This window comes from Fundulus heteroclitus, chromosome 17 (assembly GCF_011125445.2).
Source record: "Fundulus heteroclitus isolate FHET01 chromosome 17, MU-UCD_Fhet_4.1, whole genome shotgun sequence".
Taxonomy (NCBI): domain Eukaryota; kingdom Metazoa; phylum Chordata; class Actinopteri; order Cyprinodontiformes; family Fundulidae; genus Fundulus; species Fundulus heteroclitus.
In genome coordinates this window covers 11102901-11123967 of record NC_046377.1, presented here as the reverse complement: position 1 = coordinate 11123967, position 21067 = coordinate 11102901, and the positions used below count along the sequence as shown (strand labels likewise).

Below are 21067 nucleotides of genomic sequence, written 5' to 3'. Positions count from 1 at the left end.
TTAGAAAACTTTACACAACTCCTACAAAGGAAACTTAAACTTTGTGTATTTCCCAATATGTTTAACTAATGACAAATTTAAATAATTGTTGTAATTTGGCACTTTTTGTCCTCTAAAGGTTCCGTTTACTGCAACCTTTTTGAATTGTCTCCGTTTTACTGCCATTCTTTGCATCAGCGGCTACGTTTACATGGACAAAAGTAATCAGAATAAAGGGCCGATCGGAATAAAAATGGGTCACGTAAACAAGGCAATCGGAATACCGACGATCCGATCAGCATGCATGTAAACGCTTGTCAGGATCAAGTTATTCTGAAAAAACAGCAAAATTACCCATATATATATATATATATATATATATATATATATATATATATAGCCCATACATACATACATATATATACATAGACAGTAACGGAATATATATATTCTCCAGACCTTCCGTGTTACATTAACGCACAGTCTACTGTGTGTATGTGTATATATATATATATATATATATATATACACTACTGCTTTGCTTGCTATTTTTGTTGAAAGTATTATTTTTTAGGGTAATTTGGTAACTGCACACGTCAGTGCTACAATTCTGAATAAAGCTAGGTGCATATAAACGCAAATCATGATCAGATTAATTTGATTGTGCGCCCTTATAAACGGTACAGTCCGATTATTTATTGTTTTTTAATCCGAATACATTCCAATCCTATTGTGAAATTTTGTGCATGTAAACATAGCTTCTGTCACCAAAATATGATAACATGAATAAATCATTTGCATCGTCAGCATTCTTCATCTCACAAGGCCCTGCAACTGAGGCCAAGATTAACGTTAATTTCATGGTAGATGTCAAGGAAAGTGCTTTAAAAGTACCTAAAATGTTGTCTGCTACTCTTATTTCCATACAAACAATGTGAGCATTTCATTTCAGTATTTTTGTGTACTATAATAAAAAGGTTAGTCATAAAGAGTTGTCATCACGGCACTAAAAATGATTCCTAGTGGATAAACTGTGCTGTGTGTATTGTGTTGTTCTTGTTTTTGAAAAATGTGGATCCGATTTGGTGCTCAAGGATCTCTGGCCCACTCTCTGGACTTCACGATCTTTCTTGTTCCTGTTGTCATTGTCCTTTTGTTTTTTTGAGGGGTTTTGCTATGTTAAACTGTTGAGAAAAAAACAAACAAAAGGAGTGCTCATTACACTTTCTGCATTTCAGGTAAACTAGTCAATTTGGAAAATATTCACAGCACTTTACTTGTTATGTTAAAAGCCTAAGATTGAATTTAGTTTTGCTCCTCGTTCCAAACACAATATCCCAAAATGACAAAGTGAAAAAAAATAAGAACAATATTTGACTAATTTATTAAGATTTCACAGCTTTTACCCAATAAGTTTTTGAGGCAACTTGGGTCTACTTGGCTATGGCTTAACGGGTCTGACACAAATGTTCTGGGCTATTTTCTGCCATTTGTCTGAGCAGATCTCCAGCTCAGTAAGCTTGGATAAACAGCCTAGTTTTAGGTCTTTCTAGAGCAGTTCAGCTGGATTCAAGGTCCCGTTGAGGACATTTACAGAGGACCCTTGAAGACACTTCTTTGTTATATTGGCTCTGTATTGAATTTTTGCCGTAGTTTGAGGTCTTGGGTCAGCTGTAGTAGGATTTCTTGAGAAATATCTCGGTTTGGCCTAATGTCATCTTACTCTCCATGCAACTTGTTGCTTTGAGTCCGCTGTATAAAAATGTCCCGTCAACATGATGTTGCCACCACCATTCTTACCAGCAGAATCGATGTTAGCCAGGCGATGAGCTGCGTTCATTTTATACAGATATAATGCTCTCAACGTTGGCTGACCCATTTGGTCCTCTTTCCCTACCGTATAGATTTTTGTTTTGAACTAATTCAGTTTTAAAGACAATGTCTTTGACTTCATTGCTTGGTGTCTGTTGTGAAATACACCCTCAGCTGTGAGACCCAGCATATATAAGAGTGCTGCAGTCCAAATTATGTCCTGTCAACTAAAACTACCACAATTGGACTCAAATAAAGCAGCTACAGATGAAAACGCGTACATGAGCTCCATTTTAAGTGTCACAGCAAGAATAGTGCTCCTTTTTAATGTATTGCTGGCATCAATAATAATAATAATAATAATAATAATAATAATAATAATAATAATAGTCAGATTGCTTATTTTATAAAATAGAAAGTCGTCCGATGAAGACAAAACATTTACAACTGCCTAGGATTGTAAACAAATAATTACTCTTTGGATTAAACAATTTCTTGAAATTTAAAAAAATATCTTAGAATTTTTAGAAGAGGAAGAATAACCATGTTAAATGTTTTTAAGTACTCCTTCCTTTTTAAGCAATCCTTCAAAACGAATTAAATAAAAAAATAACAAAACAAAAAAAAACACCTGCATCACAGGTTCAAGAAGCATGTGCAAAAACACTCGGGGAATGCTTTCAGTGCTGTTTGTGTGCATTCATGCAATGACAGAATAACCAGAGACATCTACAGGCTGTAATGACATGGGATACAGTGTGACGAGTGAAAGAGCTCACCTCACGCAGATCCTTGTGAAGATCTTTGAGGTTCCATAGTATGCACCGAAGATTGTTTGCCGCATTTTCTGCTTTACTGGGTCAACGATGAAAAGAGCCGATTAGGGTCACACAGCATCTGGTCAAACCATGTTTTATCTTAACAGCTATGAGTCTACCCCTTACCCTTCCTGATCGTCGCTCAACATTGACTGCACGGCTTTGTCCTTGATAATATATCTGGCTTTAGTCACGTTGTTTAAGCTCAGCTTTGCTAGGATATGAAACACAATCTCTTTTGTCCCTTCGCCTGGTTTGCAGTGCAGCATCTTCAAAACTGGCAACAGCGTATTGACTGCAAGAAAAAAAAAAAAACTAGATTTATAAATTGCAAAATTACAGTTAGACAAGTTTTCAAACCCCTTAGAATTCATTTCACATTTTAACATTGCCACAAACTTCCATTTATTTTATATAGATTCTATGTTATAGATGAGCACAACACTCCATATCACCCTGAATACACCCCATTCCCCAGAGTTAATCATGGCGGCGGGGGTGGGATATGGTGTGGATATTTCAGTAGGAACGTGGATAAAAAGATGTTGATGGATCGAGTTAAAAACAGTAATAATGAAAGAAAACCTATTAGAGGCTGCAAAAGACTAGAGACCTCTCCTTAAGACCATCTTCTAGCAGAGGAACAACCCAAACTTACACAAAATCTCTAATGAGCACAGCTAAAAAAAAAAAAAAAAAAAAAAACTAGCCTGAAGGACTATCAGCTGTAAGTGCAGCGAAAGATTTTTGATCGTATAAAATCTGTAAACCATATAAATTTGTTTCTATTATGCACTTCTTTTTGTTTATCATATAAAATCCCAACAACATAGAATGAAATCTGAAGCTGTAACATGTAACAAGTTCAGGGGGTTTGAAAACATTTGGAATTCACTGAAACGTTTATCTTCTGGAACAGGAAAAAGTCAAAAGTTAGAAGGTGAAATTACAGATGACGTCGTGATGTTGTGGATAGTTGCAGAGGTTCTTTATCAGACATATGGTTTGCTCCTGCAGCAGACTGTCTTCATCTAATAAAACTTTAATCTTCTGGAGGTTTTCTGTAATCTCAACAATAGTGAGGGCAACAAATTCAGAGATCTGTCAGGGCACAGAAAAAAACATTTCAATAAATATATTAATTTCAGTCCCATTTGCCGGTCAAAACACAGGGCAGCAACAAAATATCCTAATGTTAAAAAGCACAAAAACAAAACAATGACACTTTATTTTAGGATTTTTGAGAATAGTTATATTATCTGAAAAGGATAACGGAACCAAAATGTTTTCAAGTAAATGACACGGAGAAAAAGGATGCCTTTTTTTTCTTCCACACATTGCATTTAAGAAGCTTTACAAAGACCCAAAGGTTAACTATTTATCTTGCCTTTTCCTTTCTAGCTGTGAGGTTCTGCAGCGCCCCAAGGGCGGCCTGCCGCGTCGACTTCTGCTTGCTGCGGGCCACTAGGGACAGATACAGCCGCACAGCGGTCTGGCTCCACAACCAATCAGCTCCTTGTGGGTCTTGTTCCACCAGCAGGAGGCGCCCGTTCTCTGCATCATTTGCAGCCTCCACGTTCTGCGAAGAAATGATTTAGAGCTGCAGAGGTCAGGCTGGTGGTAGTATTCAGTGGGCCACAAGGAGCAGCAAAACTAAGTGAAATATGATTGTGGCTCGTGGGATGGATTAGCATGATGTAAATTTAACTTTCAGGCAATGATCTTGAGAAGTTAAATCTAATAAAAGAATTCATAAATGTTAAGACATTCAAAGTGTTTACTAATTGCAAATGCCAATACAAAGCCAGACATTTACCTTTGCTTCTTTAAATCAGAGTTCATGCATCTCCCTGCATAGTAGTCTAGGTAAGTGTTACTGTGTTTGTGCTGCGGGGCACTCTGTGGTTCACAAGGCGAGGACATAAATTACAGTGCCATGCAACTACAACAAATTTTTAAGCTTTTTTGGGTTTTATGTTTAAAGAAAATGAAATAATCCACATTAACCTTTTTTTTTTCTCTTGAGAATTGTGGCACGTATTTATATCCAGCACCTGGATGGGGCCAATGCTCAACATGAAGTTTGATCCAAACCTTTCCATTGCAACGGTTTGTTATAGTTTCTTAAATGAGTATCCTCCATTGCCCCATCAACAATGACCAGCTTCTCATGCTAAGCATCTCCAGAGTTAAAATGTCCGTCTTCGCTGCTACTCTGGTGTTCTCCCTGCCTGGCCAGTCCGCTTTGGTTGGAAAGGTGTGCCTCGGTTTGCAGATTGAACAGTCCTCTGAGATGGTGAAGATTCTCAGTCATCCACATCACAGTCATTCCAAAAAAGTAAACTAGACTTTTTTCCCAAAAAGTTTGAAGACGTTTCGTTTCCTATCCAGAAAGCTTTCTCAATTCAAAAAGTAGTGCAAGTAGCAAGGTTTAAAGTACTGCCCAATAAATGCCTTGTAATGGCTTAGATAGCATGCAAATTGAACCGAAACAGGTCCAAGCCTCTGCAATGGGGAGTTGTTAGGGTCGTTATATGCCTGGTTTACAAAAGCGATGTTTTGATCACCCGTATGGGGGTAAGAATTGAGGTGATGATTGGCAGGAATCAACCCTATAGCTGTATTGTAAGTTTTTCCTAAGTCCTATGTTTATTGTTGTTGGTTTTTCTCTCTTAACGTAGATGGCTTCCTTCACGCCCCTTTCATCTGTCTTCTTTGTCCAAAATGTGAACATTTTGGTCCTCAAAAGAGTGAAAGGTTTGAGAAATCTTTCTGGATAGGAAGCGACACGTCTTCAAACTTCAGAAAAAAAGTCCAGTTGTTGTTTTTTTTACTTTTTTGGAAAGTCCTCTGAGATGTTCAAATCTTAGCCTGGGATGTTGTTTTATCCCAGAACCCTGCTAGACCCCCCAACAGCTTTATCTCTGATCCATCTGCTGTGCTCCTCGGTCTTTATGATGCCGTTTGTTCAATAATGTTCTTCTACAAACCTCTGAGGCTTTCACAAAACAGCAGGATTTACTGAGCAAAACACACAAACTTTTTACTACTATTGAGATTTCCGAAGGCAGGTGCTCGCCATGGATGTGATTGACACTTCATAGTAAAGTCTGTGCAAACCACACTATTCTTCCACTTTACAATTATGCAATTATGAGTATTTGAGTATTAAAATACCTTTAGTTTTTTTACTATAGCAAACTTTTTTTTTTTTTAACCGAGAGATGCTGATAACTAGACTGAGATGAAGACTTCATGTGGACTGACCAAAAGAAGCTAAAATCCAGCTGATAAAATCCCAGTGAACATAGATGTGCATATCAAAGCAATCATTTTAACCAGTAATGTAAAATATAAGGAAGCTTATCTAGTAACAAGCTCCTCATGGGGCAATTAATCAACGCTCCATCTAAATATCCAATTGCATGTGAATTTCTGGCATTGCCAAAAGGGCATTACTGTGCAAATCAAGTACCTTCATGGGCTTGGCACTGAAAATATTCAAACAGCCAACAGTTGTCTTTTTGGGAGCCACATCTTGTTCAGGCTCTTGATGCTTTTCAGTGGTTTGGGATGTGTAGTCAAACTCCGCTTCATAAGTCAGGTTTTGCAGGATGCAGGCACAGTGTTCTGTGGACTTCAAAAAGAAAGGAGACACATGACTAAATAAACCCAACCTAATCAGGCTGGTTGGATGTGTACAAAACTGAAACACAAATAACCTAAAAATTTTGAAATATTAGCCTGTGTTGTGGACTGAGCTACTGCTTTAGTGCCTTCCAAAACTATTAATCCCTCTAAAATCTTTTGGAACATTGAAACATTTATGGGGCATTTCTAGGACAGATCAAAACTGATTAATACAAAGTTGTTACGGCATTTAAAGTTGCTGTTTCTTGCATTAAAAAAAAAAACTGTTAAGTACACTGCTAAAAAAATAAAGGAAACACTAAAATGAAACATCCTAGATCTGAATGAATAATATATTCCTATTATATTCTTATATTCTTTACATAGTTGAATGTGCTGACAACAAAATCATAAAAATGATTAATGGAAATCTAATTTATTAACCCACTGAGGTCTGGATTTGGAGCCACACTCAACATTAAAGTGGAAAACACACTACATGCAGATCTAACTTAGATGTAATGTCCTTAAAACAAGTCTAAATGGGGCTCAGTAGCATGTGTGGCCTCCATGTGCCTGTGTGACCTCCCTACAACGCCTCGGCATGCTGCTGATGAGGTGTAGGAGGATCTCCTGAGGGATCTCCTCTCAGACCTGGACTAACGCATCCACCAACTCCTGGGCAGTCTGTGGTGCAACGTGGCGTTGGTGGATGGAGACATGATGTCCCAGATGTGCTCAGTAGGATTCAGGTCTGGGTAACGGGCCGCTCCACAGCATCAATGCCTTCATCTTCCAGGAACTGTTGACACACTCCAACCACATGAAGTCTAGCATCTCTGTACCTAATGGCAGTCAGGAGGCCTATGCGGCCCCCCCCAGAGAAATGTTCCCCCACACCATTACTGACCCACTGCCAAACTGATCATGCTGGAGGATGTTGCAGCAGCAGAACGTTCTCCACGGTGCCACATTTACAGCCTGTTAAAAGGTCATTTCGCAGAGCTCTGGCAGTGCTCCTTCTGTTCCTCCTTGCACCAAGGCAGAGGTCCTTATTGTCCTTCTTAACGTCTCCTGATGTACCGGCCTGTCTCCTGGTAGTGCCTCCATGCTATAGACACTACGCTGACAGACACACCAAACCTTCTTGCCACAGCCCGCATTGATGTGCCATCCTGGATGCGCTGCACTACCTGAGCCACTACCTGTGGGTTGGAGACTGTCTCATGCTATCACTAGAGTGAAGCACCGGCAGCATTCAAAAGTGACCAAAACATCAGCCGGAAAGCAGAGGAACTCAGAAATGGTCCGTGGCCACCACCTGCAGTACCACTCCTTTATCGCCTATATTTTCCTCCTGTTGTCTATTCCATTTGCACAACAGCAGTGAAATTGATTCTCAATCAGTGTTCCTTCTTAAGAGGATTATTAAGTGGATTTCACAGATGTGTGACTGAATGGGGTTACATTCGGTTTAAGTGTTTCCTTTATATTTTTAAGCAGTATATTTAGCTTTATCCATGTTCCCCAACAACTCTAATCAGCTTGTTCTCTGAAGAAAATAACCCCCACAGCATACGGCTGCCATTCATGTTGATTTCTAAAAAAAAAAAAAAAAAAAAAAAAAAAAAAAAAAAAATATTGAAAGCCACATATTTTCATTCTCATCAAAAGTGGGCTTTTCTTTGTGTAGATCTGTCACATAAAATCCCAACTATATACATTAATGTTTTTAATGTGAACATGGAACCGCACTGGAAGAATAAACACCTATGCACAGTGTATTTAAACTTTTGCCAAAACTAAAAAAAAAAAAGAAAAAAAAAAAGAAGTCCTGTAAAGCTGAGAATTTAGGCATTGTGCAAGGAACATTTCCTCTTCGGCTTATGTTCGTCTTCTCACCTCGTCGTTAGGGCTGCCGCTGGCTACGGTCCCTTGGATGTAGTAGGCCAGCGAGTCAATGAGATCTTCGCACTTCCTCATGTCTTTCCTGACATTTGGGCCAGCAGAGCTCAGGTTTCTGCAGGCACACACGCAGATGAATCATCGTCATGAAACATGCATGTCCTTCAGTGACCAGACGAGTTCTCAGCATTTAGAGTAATGCTCGTGAGTATCTGAGACCTATGGTTGCACGATTCTTAACCAGTTGTGAGAATATATTTAACAATTACCATCGTCTTTTTATATGTGCCGTCAGCAAACAATGGGTGAAGGTTTTTGCCATTAAGTAGGAGATAAGAAGGTTTTAAAACACGATAAGTAGACCTTGATAACATGAGCTCTGTGAGGACATAATTTCAGATGAGAGAGCCTCCTGAATAATTCAGTCTGTCGCCGTTTTCTTCAGACTGGAGTCGTAGACCAAATGTGTCAAATTGCCGCAGGTCAAAACAAGTAAAAAGGCAACTGCATGACTCATAATCCTTACCAGCCATATCGAACAAAGAAACTTTACAGGAAATGTGACATAGGTCGCTTCTTTGGAACACAGCTCTGAATTTCCTGCTCCATTCTCAGCGGCAAGGGTGGTACTGATTAACCACTTTGACCTGTTTTCCAAGAGATAAACCGCAAACACCTAGATCTACGCTGAGTGTAAACAATGTTGCTAAACGCGTCGCGTAAACAGTCCTTACATTTCCAGATCCTGCTCTTCACAGTTCTCATTCCATGTTCATTTTAAACCAGAAAACACTGACGTACCCTATGAATATATGACAGATGTTTCTGCAGTGGGAGGGTTTTAAAGATGGATGGATGGAAAACATTCACTACCAAAGGCAGACAGAAAGAACAGGGCACAGGGAAAGTACCATGTGAAGGAGGGAAGTGAGGGTTTTTCATGCTTTCATTTCTTTTTACAAGCTTATCCAAATCTGGAAGATATCTAAATCCCAGACTTTTCCGGGCTGTGCAGAAACCCTGTGTAAAGTATATATTGTTTTATAATGCAGGGGGCAGGAATCAGTGGGCTATAGACCATCATCCTCCAAGCTTTACAGCAGTAAATAAAAATAAAAAACTGGTTGAATTTCCCACCGTAGACAGCCCGTAGCGCAGCAGAACGCCCTGGGATCAGCGATCATCTCATCTTTGGGGTTATCGGCCGCATGAAGGCTAGAGCTGGGCACCAGAATGGACTTGGTGATGATACGTAGGAACCTTGATGAGAAAAGCTCCTTTATTGTATCATCTGAAGACAGATTCCACAGGAGACCTGTACGTGAAGGGCACAAAAATATCATTAGCAATGTGTCTTAAACAACGTTGGTGTAATCTATTTTGACCTTTTAACTGCAGGCAGTTTGGTCTCCTGCACACTTTTTCTGATCAACCTTTTGTTAATATTCACCCAAAATGAGCCGTTAAGCCCAAAATAAAGCATTTTATTTAATAATAGCTCCACTCAGATTACAGGTAAAGGTAGAGAAGTTGTCCTCGTCTTCAGATCCTGTTTTTCTTGTTGGCAGCTTCCAGCGGATGGCGCTTCCACCTCCAAAGTCCAATCGACGGAAACAAAATGTAACTCTCTGGTGTTGTGTCCCACTAAACTTTGCAGACTTACTTCCAGAGATTGTTTTGGGGGGGGGGGGGGTTAACATGCATGTCTGCTGTGAAACCAAGCAACTGATTAAAGACTTAACTAAGTTATTGGTCACACGTGATAAAATGCACACCGTGGACTTATTTTCAACTTTTGGTCAACCAGGAGATGTTAAAAGATATGTGATTCTGGAATCTCTGATCTTCTACCTGTTTTTACTTGAATTTAATCTTTTAACATCTACCCCTGGCCCAAGCACTCTCTGTTTATCAACCCATTGCACAGACACTGAGCTTCCCCACCCTGGAGCGTCACAAGAATGGAGGTGATGATCAGGATGATTTTACCTCTCTGTGCCTGAGTATTTTGGATGGTATTGCTCCTTTTAAGACTAAACACTGCAAAGCATCCACAGCCACGGCTCAGTGGACACCCTCATGCGCTTAGACTTTCCCCCACAACATGGAACAATTTACAAAAAGACTTGAAATTAAGAAGGAACTGGTCCCAATAGCCCAGTTTAAACTCTTGTTCAAAGGCTTGTAAATGAAATCCATGGTTTGTAAATCTTTTTAAATGGTCTTACGAAATTGTTATGAAATTGTCTGTAATGTATTGAATTGTTGTGATCTGTGCCGCTGTCTTGGTCATGACTCCCATGAAAAAGAGATTAATAATCTCAATGGGACTTTGCTGGCTAAATATAGGTTGCATAAAATATAACAAATAGATGTCAGAGCCATGAATAAGAGGGTAAGAAGGAAATGCTTCGCATTTCTTTGGAGATGTTTAAAAACGGTTTAACTTGAGTATCGGACTGCTGTTAGAGATGCTACGGCTCATTTTATTTCTAATTTAGTATCTGAAAACATCAGCAAGCCTCAAATTGTTTTTGATTCTCTGAACTCTCTCTGGATTCTTTATGATTCTTATCGCCTGACTCCTTCTGTTTTACTTTGTGAGTTTTTAATATTTCTTTTATTGAACAAAGTCTATACGGCCATGTCCCCTTGACTGTGCCATACCTCTTTTATCCTCAGATTTTTTTTAGATCATCTTTCCACCTCTTAGATTTCAGAGATAATCTGAAAGATGAGACCTTCATATTGTCCTGGTGACAGAGTTCCTCTCAGGTTGTTGGAGGTTTTTAGTGCTCTAGGTCCCAGGATTTAAAAATGTGGTTATCCCCTCTCTTTCTTTAGGATGTAAAACATGCTGCGGTCCAATCTCTTTTTAAGAGCAATTTGGATCCTACTGTACTCTTAAAAAGAAAGGCCTATTTCCAAATTGCCCTTTCTTTCTAAACATTTAGAGAAAAAGTGTTTTTTTATTCCACTAGAAGACTACTTACAGCTTCATAATATAAATTGATACGTTTCAGTCCAGCTTTAAGTCTTGTCACACACAGCTCTGACACTAACGTCTTATGGTGTGCAACGATGTACTTTTAACTGCTGATTCTGCCAATTCAGTAAATTCTTGAGCTCAACGTTCTTTAGTTAAATAATAAGATAGAGGTCATTCTATTTGGAAAGTCTGACCTGCTGACAGCATGCAGCGGTTCTTTTGGATCACAGGAGCCCATTGGGTGTGGTGCATCTTGAGAATTCAAGCATATGAACATCCAAAGTGGCAGAATATAGAGCTGGAAAATCTGAACATTTACAGCTGGACGCGGAGCATCAACCAATCAGAGAGAGCCTGCTATGTGACATAGTGTCAGATTTTTAGACGGGAGGACCATGAAAAGGCCGGAAGTCGACAATGGAGGACAAACTCATCGTTTCTGCCCATCCCATTATCTATGATCAGTCGAGCTATCACTACAGAGACATTATAGGACTTTGCCTGGAGAAGAATTGGTGAGGAAGCTGGAATCTCTGGTAAGTTATCAAAACTTCTACCATTTTAAATATTTCCCTGCATTCGATGAAAAGAACAGGATAGCTCCTCCCAACGCGCGTCAGACCAGTCTGTCAAAACGCTCTGCACAAGCGTCCAAGTTGAGGCGCTAGACGCATTTTTGACGCTCAAATCACATTCTGTATGGATGCAGCATTCGGCTTATTAGAAAAGTCAAAGTTATTCCTGCTTTTATCACTTCTAGACTGAACTACTGCAGCTCCCACTCCATACTGGGATAGACGAGTCTCTTCTTTAAAAACTCATCTTTTGACACTGACTTTTAATGCCAGAGAGCATGGCCATTAGACCAGCCCTTGTTTCTTCTGTGCTTTTTAGCACTGACTTTATTGCTTACATTCTCAAACTTGTATTTCATTGCTTCTATTATTCTGTTGCATTTTTCACTTTGTTATTTACTCCAAGGAACAATCTGGTTCCCTTTTTGTTTGTAAAGTGCTTTATAAATAAGTAAATGATGATCATTTCAGAGATCTCTGGTTTTTGTCTTCTTCCATACCGGAACATAAACAATTCATTAAGGTCAAAAAATGCATCAAAGTACATGCTGGTTTGGGTGTTTACAGATCAAACATGGTGGGAGTTGTTTGATGTATTTAATGAGAAGAGAAACAAATACTTTTGACCGGTCAATCGGTAACAAGAGTTCTCTGGTTGACTGATTGGTGCCTTATCATTTACAGCACAGGTGTCAAACTCAAGGCCCGCGGGCCAAATTCGGCCCGTCAAGGTAAATTATCCGGCCCTCGAAAGCCAAAAAAAGGCATATATCCTTTTAAAGTGTATAAAGTGGCTAAAACTGTGCCTCCTGTAAGTGTAACTCGCCACAATATCAACTTTTTTTTCAGATAAACTGTATAAACTGGGCCTAAGGGTGCTACTTTTATGTTACTGTGCATTTTTTATACTACTGTGTGAACTGGAGTGAAATTATGAAATGAAAAGTATCGTTTCTACACATGCAAGCGGCCCTTTTAATGACTTCATGATGCCAAAGTGGCCCCATATAGAAATTAGTTTGACATCCCTGATTTACAGTATTATGTTTAGAATTAAAACATCTTCAAATTTCTACATTAGTTCTAGACAGATTTATTAGGAGCTCAAGCGGAGGGCCAAAAACGCCACAAGTGGTTCTGACTTAGACTTAGACAACTTTATTTGTAATTTTGTATGCACAGAGTGTGTACAGAACGAAAGTTTGTTGCATACAGCTTGTAAATTGCAGTAAAAGTTAAAGTCTGGAGCTTCACTTTGCAGGAACTTGCACTGACCTAGACATTATTGTCAGTACAAAGCCACCCAACTTATGAGTTTGTTCTCTTGTTCCTTTTTTTCCTTTTCAACTTATCCAGGATCCAGCCATGAGCGGAAACCCAGACTTTGCTCTCCCCAGCAACAACATTCAGCTCATTTTGGGATATCCAGACGTATTCCCATGCCAGAAGGGGTATAAATTACCTCAAGCAAGGTGTGTTACCAGCCTGGAGGCCTCGTCGGATGACTTAGTCACCTCTGCTGGCTTCTTTTGAAGCAAACCGGCAGCAGCGCTATTCAGAACAATAAAACTGAGCAGTTACCCTACGAATGAAGCTCATTTGAATCTTGAATAAAGCTTTCTGTTCTTAAATATAGCACCAGTTATCCATCATCTATACCCGCATATTTGTACAGGTTGTGGGCAGGCTGCTGCCCATCTTCAGCGTTCATTGGGTGAGAAGTGGGGTAAATCCTGGACATGGGGCATGGCACTAATTAGTTAAAAACAAAAAATTTCTCACAAACCAAAGAAGCACAAAAAGTATTTTTCCCCATTTCAACCTTCGGTTTATACTAAAACGCCATAAACAAGTACCAGCAACTTCCATTTCCAACTCATTGATGTGTTCAAAGCCAAAAATAAAACTGTATAACAGGTCAGTTGGAGTGATGTATGTACTTAGTAGTGCAAGAGATTATGAAATTATAGAGACTAGACTGCAAAGCTGCTTACCATGGAAATTACAGATAAACGGACTCTGAAGGCAAAAATGTCTGACATACTAAGACTGGACTGAATGACTTATGGGTGATATGTTTCATAAAGGACATCTACATTACTGCATGATCTTCTCCACCAAATGTGATGAACGGAGCGCTGATATCACACTGTGCCCGCCCCTGAATGGGTGGACACATGCTTGGTTTTTAATGTCTGTGTGTGAGAACAAACGGGGTTCTCATACCGGTTGCCTTGTGTTGTTATGAGAACCCAGTACTGAATCTGTAAACATCCTCCTGTTTATTAGATTAAATATGGTAAAAATATAGTAACGGTTTGAAAAAGTTTTATTACTACAGAAGTCTACCATAGAAACACCACATTACCAGATAAAAGAACCAGGGCAAGCCGTGAGCATGTCTACAGTTTAGCAGTAGGTACAAAATATTTAAAAGCCTGACCTGCAAGCTCAACTATGGTCTCCTTATGGCGGCTGTTTTGTAGTGCTTCCAGGATCTTAGTCAAGTTGTCATCGGTCTTCAACACTGTCTTATTCTCGTTGTGTGTGTAGACGACATTACGCAGGGCCCCTGCTGCGGCGCACTGCACTTCTTCGTTGTCGTACTGAAGCAGCAGCAGAAGACTTTGAATTCCATTGCAATTGTAAACCTGAAACCAAGAGATGGAGCTGATGGCTCATGAACAGAGACTGAAAGACGTGCTGTGATTCTTTGCTTCTGATACTTTAACAGCCAGTTAATAGTGAAAATGATATTAGATAATTTATGTGGAAAAAAAAATACCTTAGTTCTAGCTTCAAATCCATGTAAACATTCACGCTGTATGTGTCTGGCAGCTCTGATCAGGACTTCCTCATTGTTCTGAGTCAGATTGCACAACGCCACAGTCATGGTCATATTTGGAGGCTTTTTCGCCGCCCTCCTAAGTGAGAAGTCACAAATATTTTTTCTGTTTAATGGGATGGCTACACAGATGATGAACAAAATGTTTAGAATGGAAGCAAATCTTACTCTACTGGGAGACTCTTCTGCTGGCCATCACGTTTGGACTCTGTCAGCCTCCTAAAGCCCGCTGCAGTGGGGCCGCCGTCCAGATGGGTGGATACAGGCACCCTATTCACACCTCGCTGTACCGTCTGCTTATCATATTTTACGACACTTTGTCTGTGACTCCAGGTATTACCTGGGCTTTGCAGGACCGCCGGGGATCCAGACAGACTCTTTGCTCTTACTGACTGTCTGGGTGAAATCCCAGGTCGAGACATGACTGGCCGGGGGACAGTGCCTCGGAACTTAGAGAGTGTGTGCTGTTGAGCTGGATTATGCGTGTCCAGCAGCGCTCCCACCCAGTTCATATGTTGGTCTGAGACTGGGTTCAACTCCTTGACAGAAATCTGGTACTTCAAGCGATGGGGCGAGGACTTTTGGCAGGGTGTTGGGGAGGCACCAGCCTGTCTGTACCGCCTCTGAGAACGGCTGTCTTCTAAGTGAAGCCTTCTGTATTCTGATCCATTTACCTTTATTTAAAAAAAAAAAAACAGGGAGTAGAAAAAAAAAACACAGGAGTAGAAAAAAAAAACAGGAGTAGAAAAAAAAAAAAAAAAACAGTGAACCATATGTAGGACCTCAAACCAGGGGCGGTTCTAGACAGGGGCCAACAGGGGCTCATGCCCCTGTAGAAATGGCCCTGGCCCCCGTTATGGCCCCTGTACTAAAAGCATGATGTTAAATAAACTTTTCATAATTATTTGCATTGGCAAAGAAACCATAACTGATTGGTCACTTTGACCAATATTATTTTTTTTACCTATACAGCTTTACTCTAAAAAGAATTTAAAACTTTATGATTAACTTTCTAGATGTTTTAGTTTAGCTTTAGCCATATTGAGCAGGGGGCAAAGTTTTCAACTGCTAGATCAGGGGTCTGAAACCTGCAGTTCCAGAGCCACAAGTGACTGACTTAATATTATTACACAGTTAAATATTGCCATTTTATTGTTTTTAAATTTTTTTGTTCTGTGCCCCTGTAAAAAAAAAAACAAAAAAAAAAACCTTGGCCCCACCGGTAAATTTGGTCTAGAACCGGCCCTGCCTCAAACATTTCGAGACATTTGACTTTTCAAACTTTTCCACTCTCTTTTCAAACCATCAGTGATAGCATGCTGCAGAAAACTTTTCAGAACACAGTGTTTCAAAACACTCCATGACATTTCCCACATTACGTCACATCACCACCACAAACAATATAGTATTGAAGACATTAATGTAATGGATCAACGCAAAGTAGTGGATAATCACTGATACCCCTAAATAAAATAAAATCAAAGCCACTATTCCATCAATCATTTGAAAAATGGAAAGGATCTGACACAGTTGCCAAGGTAACAAAACATGGCCGCCCTCCCAACCTGACAGCCCAGAGAGCATTAATCATTGAAACAGCTAAGAGGTCTCATCATAACTCTGGAGCTGGGTAGTAACTAGTTACATTTACTCGAGTAACGTTTTGCACAAAACATACTTTTAGGAGTAGTTTACCTGCACTGTACTTTTTTACTTTTATTTGAATAATATTATTTAAAAAGTATTGCTAAACTTCTGGCTACCTACTGCGAGTCACTTCATTGAATAGACTTGTTTTAACCAAAAAAAAAGCATCAGAGAGAAACATACCTATGATTCATATTAAAGTGAGACCTCTTGTTTGTACACAAGCTTGGTTATTAATGTTAATTTATTTCTTCTGAGACATGAGCCATTTGGAAGTCAAGTGAACATATAACAGTAGATACTGTCATTGGAAGTACTTTGCATTTTTCTAAAATACCGTGACTGCTATAATTATTGGTTTCATAAGTTTTACATTTCAAAAGTGTTTTTTCTGCCTAGATATGTTTTTTTTTTTTGTAATTAGGCTCTGCTATGTTATTTTTAGTACATTTTTATCTTAGTTTTTAAAATACTAGAACTTATGACAATTGTGTTGGTTCAATTAAATATTTTTTAAATATTAAGATGTCATGATTAGTTACTCTGTACTTGAGTAGCATTCTTACCAAATACTTTTTTACTCAAGTAATTTCTCAATTGGCTACTTTTTACTTTTATTTAAGTAAAACTATGTTAAATCAGTGCTACTTTTACTTGAGTGCAATTTTTGGCTACTCTGCACACCTCTGCTCTGGAGGAGCTGCAGAGATCTACTGCTCAGGCGACAATCTGTTGACAACACAGTTACTGGGGCTTTATGCAAAAGAAATAATAAAGGAAGTTAATTAGAAATCATATTTATAGATGGAAACAAACCATGTGGAAAAAGGTGCTCTGGTCAAACACTGTACATAACCCTAAATAAACCAACGGCATCCTGAAATATGCTGGTGGCCCCATCATGCAGTGGGGAGGTTTTTCTCCAGCAGGGACAGGGAAACATCACATTTCTTTTCTTTCACTACAGTACTCACTACTTTGAGTTGGTTTACCACTTAAAAACCCAGGGAAATGCCTTTTGTGGCAGGAATGGGACAAAACATAGAAAGGTTCAAGCATGTTCTTAAATGCAGTCTTTCACAAAAAATGCTATTCCTTATTTTGACCTCTCTGAGATATACTTTTTTATCAAAACAATTTTAATGTCTCTTTACAAGTTTTTCTGGCATGATATTTTACATCACATATTTAAATTATCCAACTAGGTTTTGTTTGTTTTTTTGTTTTGTTTTTTAAAACCAAGTCGTTCTTCACAGTCTGTCATTTTTTGGTAACAGCCACAGTTGGAAAACAAAAATTACATTATGTAGTATAATGACAAAAAAAACCCCCAAAAAAACAGATATTAGTAGACGGTTTCCACAATGAAAATTAAATAAGGCTTTTAAAGTAACGACAGCGATGAAAACATTACATCAGAACAGCTCCACACTTGTTTCACCAGACTTGTACTGTCACTAAATATGTATTGTGTAAAATGTAGCTAAAGATAAGAATACTGTGATTCATTTGACAGGCTTGCAAGAAGTGAGTGCAAAAAAGAAAGCAACATCCCAGAACAACGATTTGCCTATATTCAAATTCAGGAGTACACTAGTGCAGTGACATTGCAATGCGAGACGATGATTTACCTTTGTGTTGGAATTATCTCCATCAGCATCATCCAAGCCTCCATATTCAGCCTTGTTTGAGTTGGATCTCCCTGAAACAAGTGCAAAGGGATCCTAATTAAAGCATACAGTTCCACGTGGGTTTTACCTTAATGGATTGCAACATCTCCTTTACTCAGCGGTTCTTTTTCCAACTTGAGTGCATCAGCTAACAGGTTGACAGGCATCCATACACCCATTAGGGGCATGCATATTATCTTTTAAGGCTTTGAAAGGCCCATTTGAGCTGTTATTTTTTTTTTTTTTTAAACACGAACTTGAAATAATTCCTAACACTTTGAATTAGGTGTACAGCTTAGAATTTATTGTGCATTTTGTGCTACGCACACCAGTTGAGTTATATGCACACACCATTAATGTTTGGAGACAAGACACAGACTGAGCTATTTGGCCAAAGTGACAAGAAATGTGTTAGAATGTGCCAAAGTGAGGCTTTTAAACCCAAGAAACCTGTACCTACGGCCAAGTATGGCTGTGGTAGCGTCATGGTAAGGGGGTGTTTTTGCTGCTGGCGGCACTGGCACATTACACAATAATAATAATAATAATATTTTGGTTGCTTGAACAGGAAAATTATCTCCAAAGCATTCAAACTGGTACTGGAATTAAACTTCTGGTATAGCTGCAACATCCAACCTACTACAAAATAAAATTGTTTTATAATCATTCTATCATGAAAGTAGAAGTTCAAATGGGTATTTCAGATAAATGCCATAACATGATATTCATATTAATGATAGATGGATATTCATCTCTCACCTTTTGAGATACTGAAAACAAAACTTACCCCCCCCCCCCTTTTTTTATATACATAAAGAAATTCTGTAAATTCTCACACACAAAAAGGGAAAACATTTTTTTTTTTTTACAACCATAACAAAGTAGATAAATAAAAATAGGTAAGATGGCGAAATGTAAATATATTTCACATGGAATATTTATCATGTCATTTTTTTAAGTCTAAAAAAATGGGAAAATACCACTTTCTGCTGTAGATATGAGGATCTGCTAATGAAACTGAAGTGGATATGTAACGTAGCTTGAATGGGTGCCAGAGTGGAAAGAGAAAGTTTATTTTTAATGAGTTTGTGAGTCAGTTCTACCAGCATGACAACATGAGGTCTAACATTCCTCCGGAGCAGGTTCAGAAATGAACTTCCGTTCTATCACTTTTCATTCAGTGAACCTTACTATGGTGACAGATCCCAGGCTAAAACCAAATCACAAGCTTCTTACTCACTCCTGGAACTATGGTGTCACTGCAAAGCCACTTTCACATTTTAATTCAGGGACAACAAAAGGCTTTTGAGTGGAGGTATGGGTTTCAACTAAAGATGACACCTCATACGGGGGGACATAACGAAGGAGGACTACCTCCAAGTTCCCCAACTTTACCTTAAATCAACCTAGATGGTGGAAGCTTGGACTTAGCTGGGTGTTCTGACACAGCAATCTTCCCAAATATGTGTAATACAGGTTCTGGACCGGATGACGCAGGACAACATACGTTTCTGGCAAGGATGTGACCTTTATGGACGTAAAAAACTTAAAGGATCTGACTGTTTGGGCAAAACAAACTTTATTTCAAACAAGCTGATTGGTCGGATTATCCGGGAAGAACAATGGCGGAGGCATCTCCATGGCAGCAATAAATATATATTTTTAAATTCCCTACAGTGTTCTTGTTTTTGCTGTTTGTCATACCTACACATTTAATGTCAGACAGTTTCAAACATCAGACATAGACAATCGTAGTAAATACTAAATACTTAAGAAAATAAATTGTTTCTCATTTGTGGTTGAATTTTTTTAGCTCATCAGGGCACGACGCATTGCTTTTTGAGGCCTTTTAACCTACTTAATGTTGTCAGACAGGTTTCGGTTTGAAAAATGTACCCGGCTATATAGTTTTTCCTATAGTAAATTAAATATTTTTAAAACTGATTCCTGTGTTGCGTTTAAATAAACCAGAATTAAAAGCCCCAAAATGATTTTGGCATTCCTACTGATTATGAGAGGGTATTACTTTTTAATTGAAACTAATATTTATTAAGTACGTTTTGTGCTGTCAAAACTAAAGAGGAAACATGATATCTGCTGGCTGTAGATTACAATCTGAAAATTAGCAAGCAGGAATAATAAAATTGAGTTTCAGGTGGGTGGGGGTTGTGTGAATACTGATCCATGTTTATTAAATTAAACGTACTCTGTGTCTGGGCGTACAGGACCTGACGTTCCTCCAGATGCCCAATTTGTGATCAGTCTGTCACTTTTAATGCAGTGTGAAGGGAAACGGACCAGGCGTAATTAGAAACAATAGGCTCATTCTTCCAAGTTGATCAGGTGGATAAAAACATATGACAAGTGTGTGTGAAATGCTGCAGCTCAGCTGTTATCAACGTTCGGGCAGATCAATGAAACTGCAGGAACCTGTTGGACAAGGGACCTACTGTGCAGCTTTTCCACCCATGAGAAAAAGCCTACCTGTATTTACTCTAACCAGCCTTCATGTGGATCTCCATCAGGCTGCAGGTGTGAGTGGTGGGGGGGCAGCTCACCATGGGGGCGTCTGGTTCCAAACTCAATTAAATAGGCCACAATAACCCTAATTAACAAGATGATGACTGACACGTACATGCTGGCGCAGTTTAGATAATTAACATTAATTAATCTGTTTGCAGTACATGGTTAAAATGAAAATAGAGCAAACAATGGTTTATTTTGTCCCCCGAGGGGCCTTCAAAGACATGAACTCTCTCCAACAGAGACAAAGGCCTGGTGGGTGTTTAGTTTAGGTTGTTGTATGAGCAGGAAATTACAGTATAAATCAGAATATTACCAAAGTACAGACCCTTTTTCGAATTCCGCAGTGTGAGCCGGACCTGCTCCTGGACCCGGCGGGTCCTCTCGGTCGACTCGCTCCTCAACGAGGACTCCGCAGACGCCGGTCTGGGGAGAGCCAGGCTGGTGTCCGCCTGGGCCCGAGAGTCCAACAGCTTCGAGTTTAAAATGTTGCCCTCCATTCCGAAACAACGTCAACACCCCCCCTGCCCGAGAGTTTAAAGTGCTGGTGGTCATGCAGCGCCTTTCCACCGGGTTAACAGCGCGACTTGTTCTGCTTTGTGACGCCGTCCTCAAACCGGGGAGCGAGCGAGCGAGTCCGGCGTGGCGGGGGGCGGGGCTTAACGCGCACCTGA

At 39.4% G+C, this 21067-nt stretch overlaps 1 protein-coding gene across 1 annotated transcript; it reads right to left on the bottom strand.

Annotated features, from left to right (window-relative positions):
- Positions 1-511: 511 nt before the first annotated feature.
- On the bottom strand, positions 512-21019 carry LOC105916616 (plakophilin-2). The gene is made up of 13 exons (XM_012851193.3): positions 20722-21019; positions 17832-17902; positions 14722-15227; positions 14494-14632; positions 14152-14359; positions 9282-9459; positions 8142-8259; positions 6085-6246; positions 3997-4188; positions 3560-3710; positions 2736-2904; positions 2571-2646; positions 512-1163 (listed from the first exon to the last, which is right to left on the bottom strand). The coding sequence occupies exons 1-13, from the start codon at positions 20891-20893 to the stop codon at positions 1122-1124; spliced, it is 2184 nt and encodes a 727-aa protein (XP_012706647.2). The 5' UTR covers positions 20894-21019; the 3' UTR covers positions 512-1121.
- Positions 21020-21067: the final 48 nt, after the last annotated feature.

Coding starts and splice junctions, on each gene's coding strand:
- LOC105916616 (XM_012851193.3), bottom strand. CDS start 20,893: ATGGAGGGCAACATTTTAAACTCGAAGCTGTTGGACTCTCGGGCCCAG. Junction 17,903..20,721: donor ACTGCGGAATTCGAAAAAGG/GTCTGTACTTTG, acceptor CACTTGTTTCAG/GGAGATCCAACTCAAACAAG. Junction 14,633..14,721: donor CAGAAGAGTCTCCCAGTAGA/GTAAGATTTGCT, acceptor CTTCTCACTTAG/GAGGGCGGCGAAAAAGCCTC.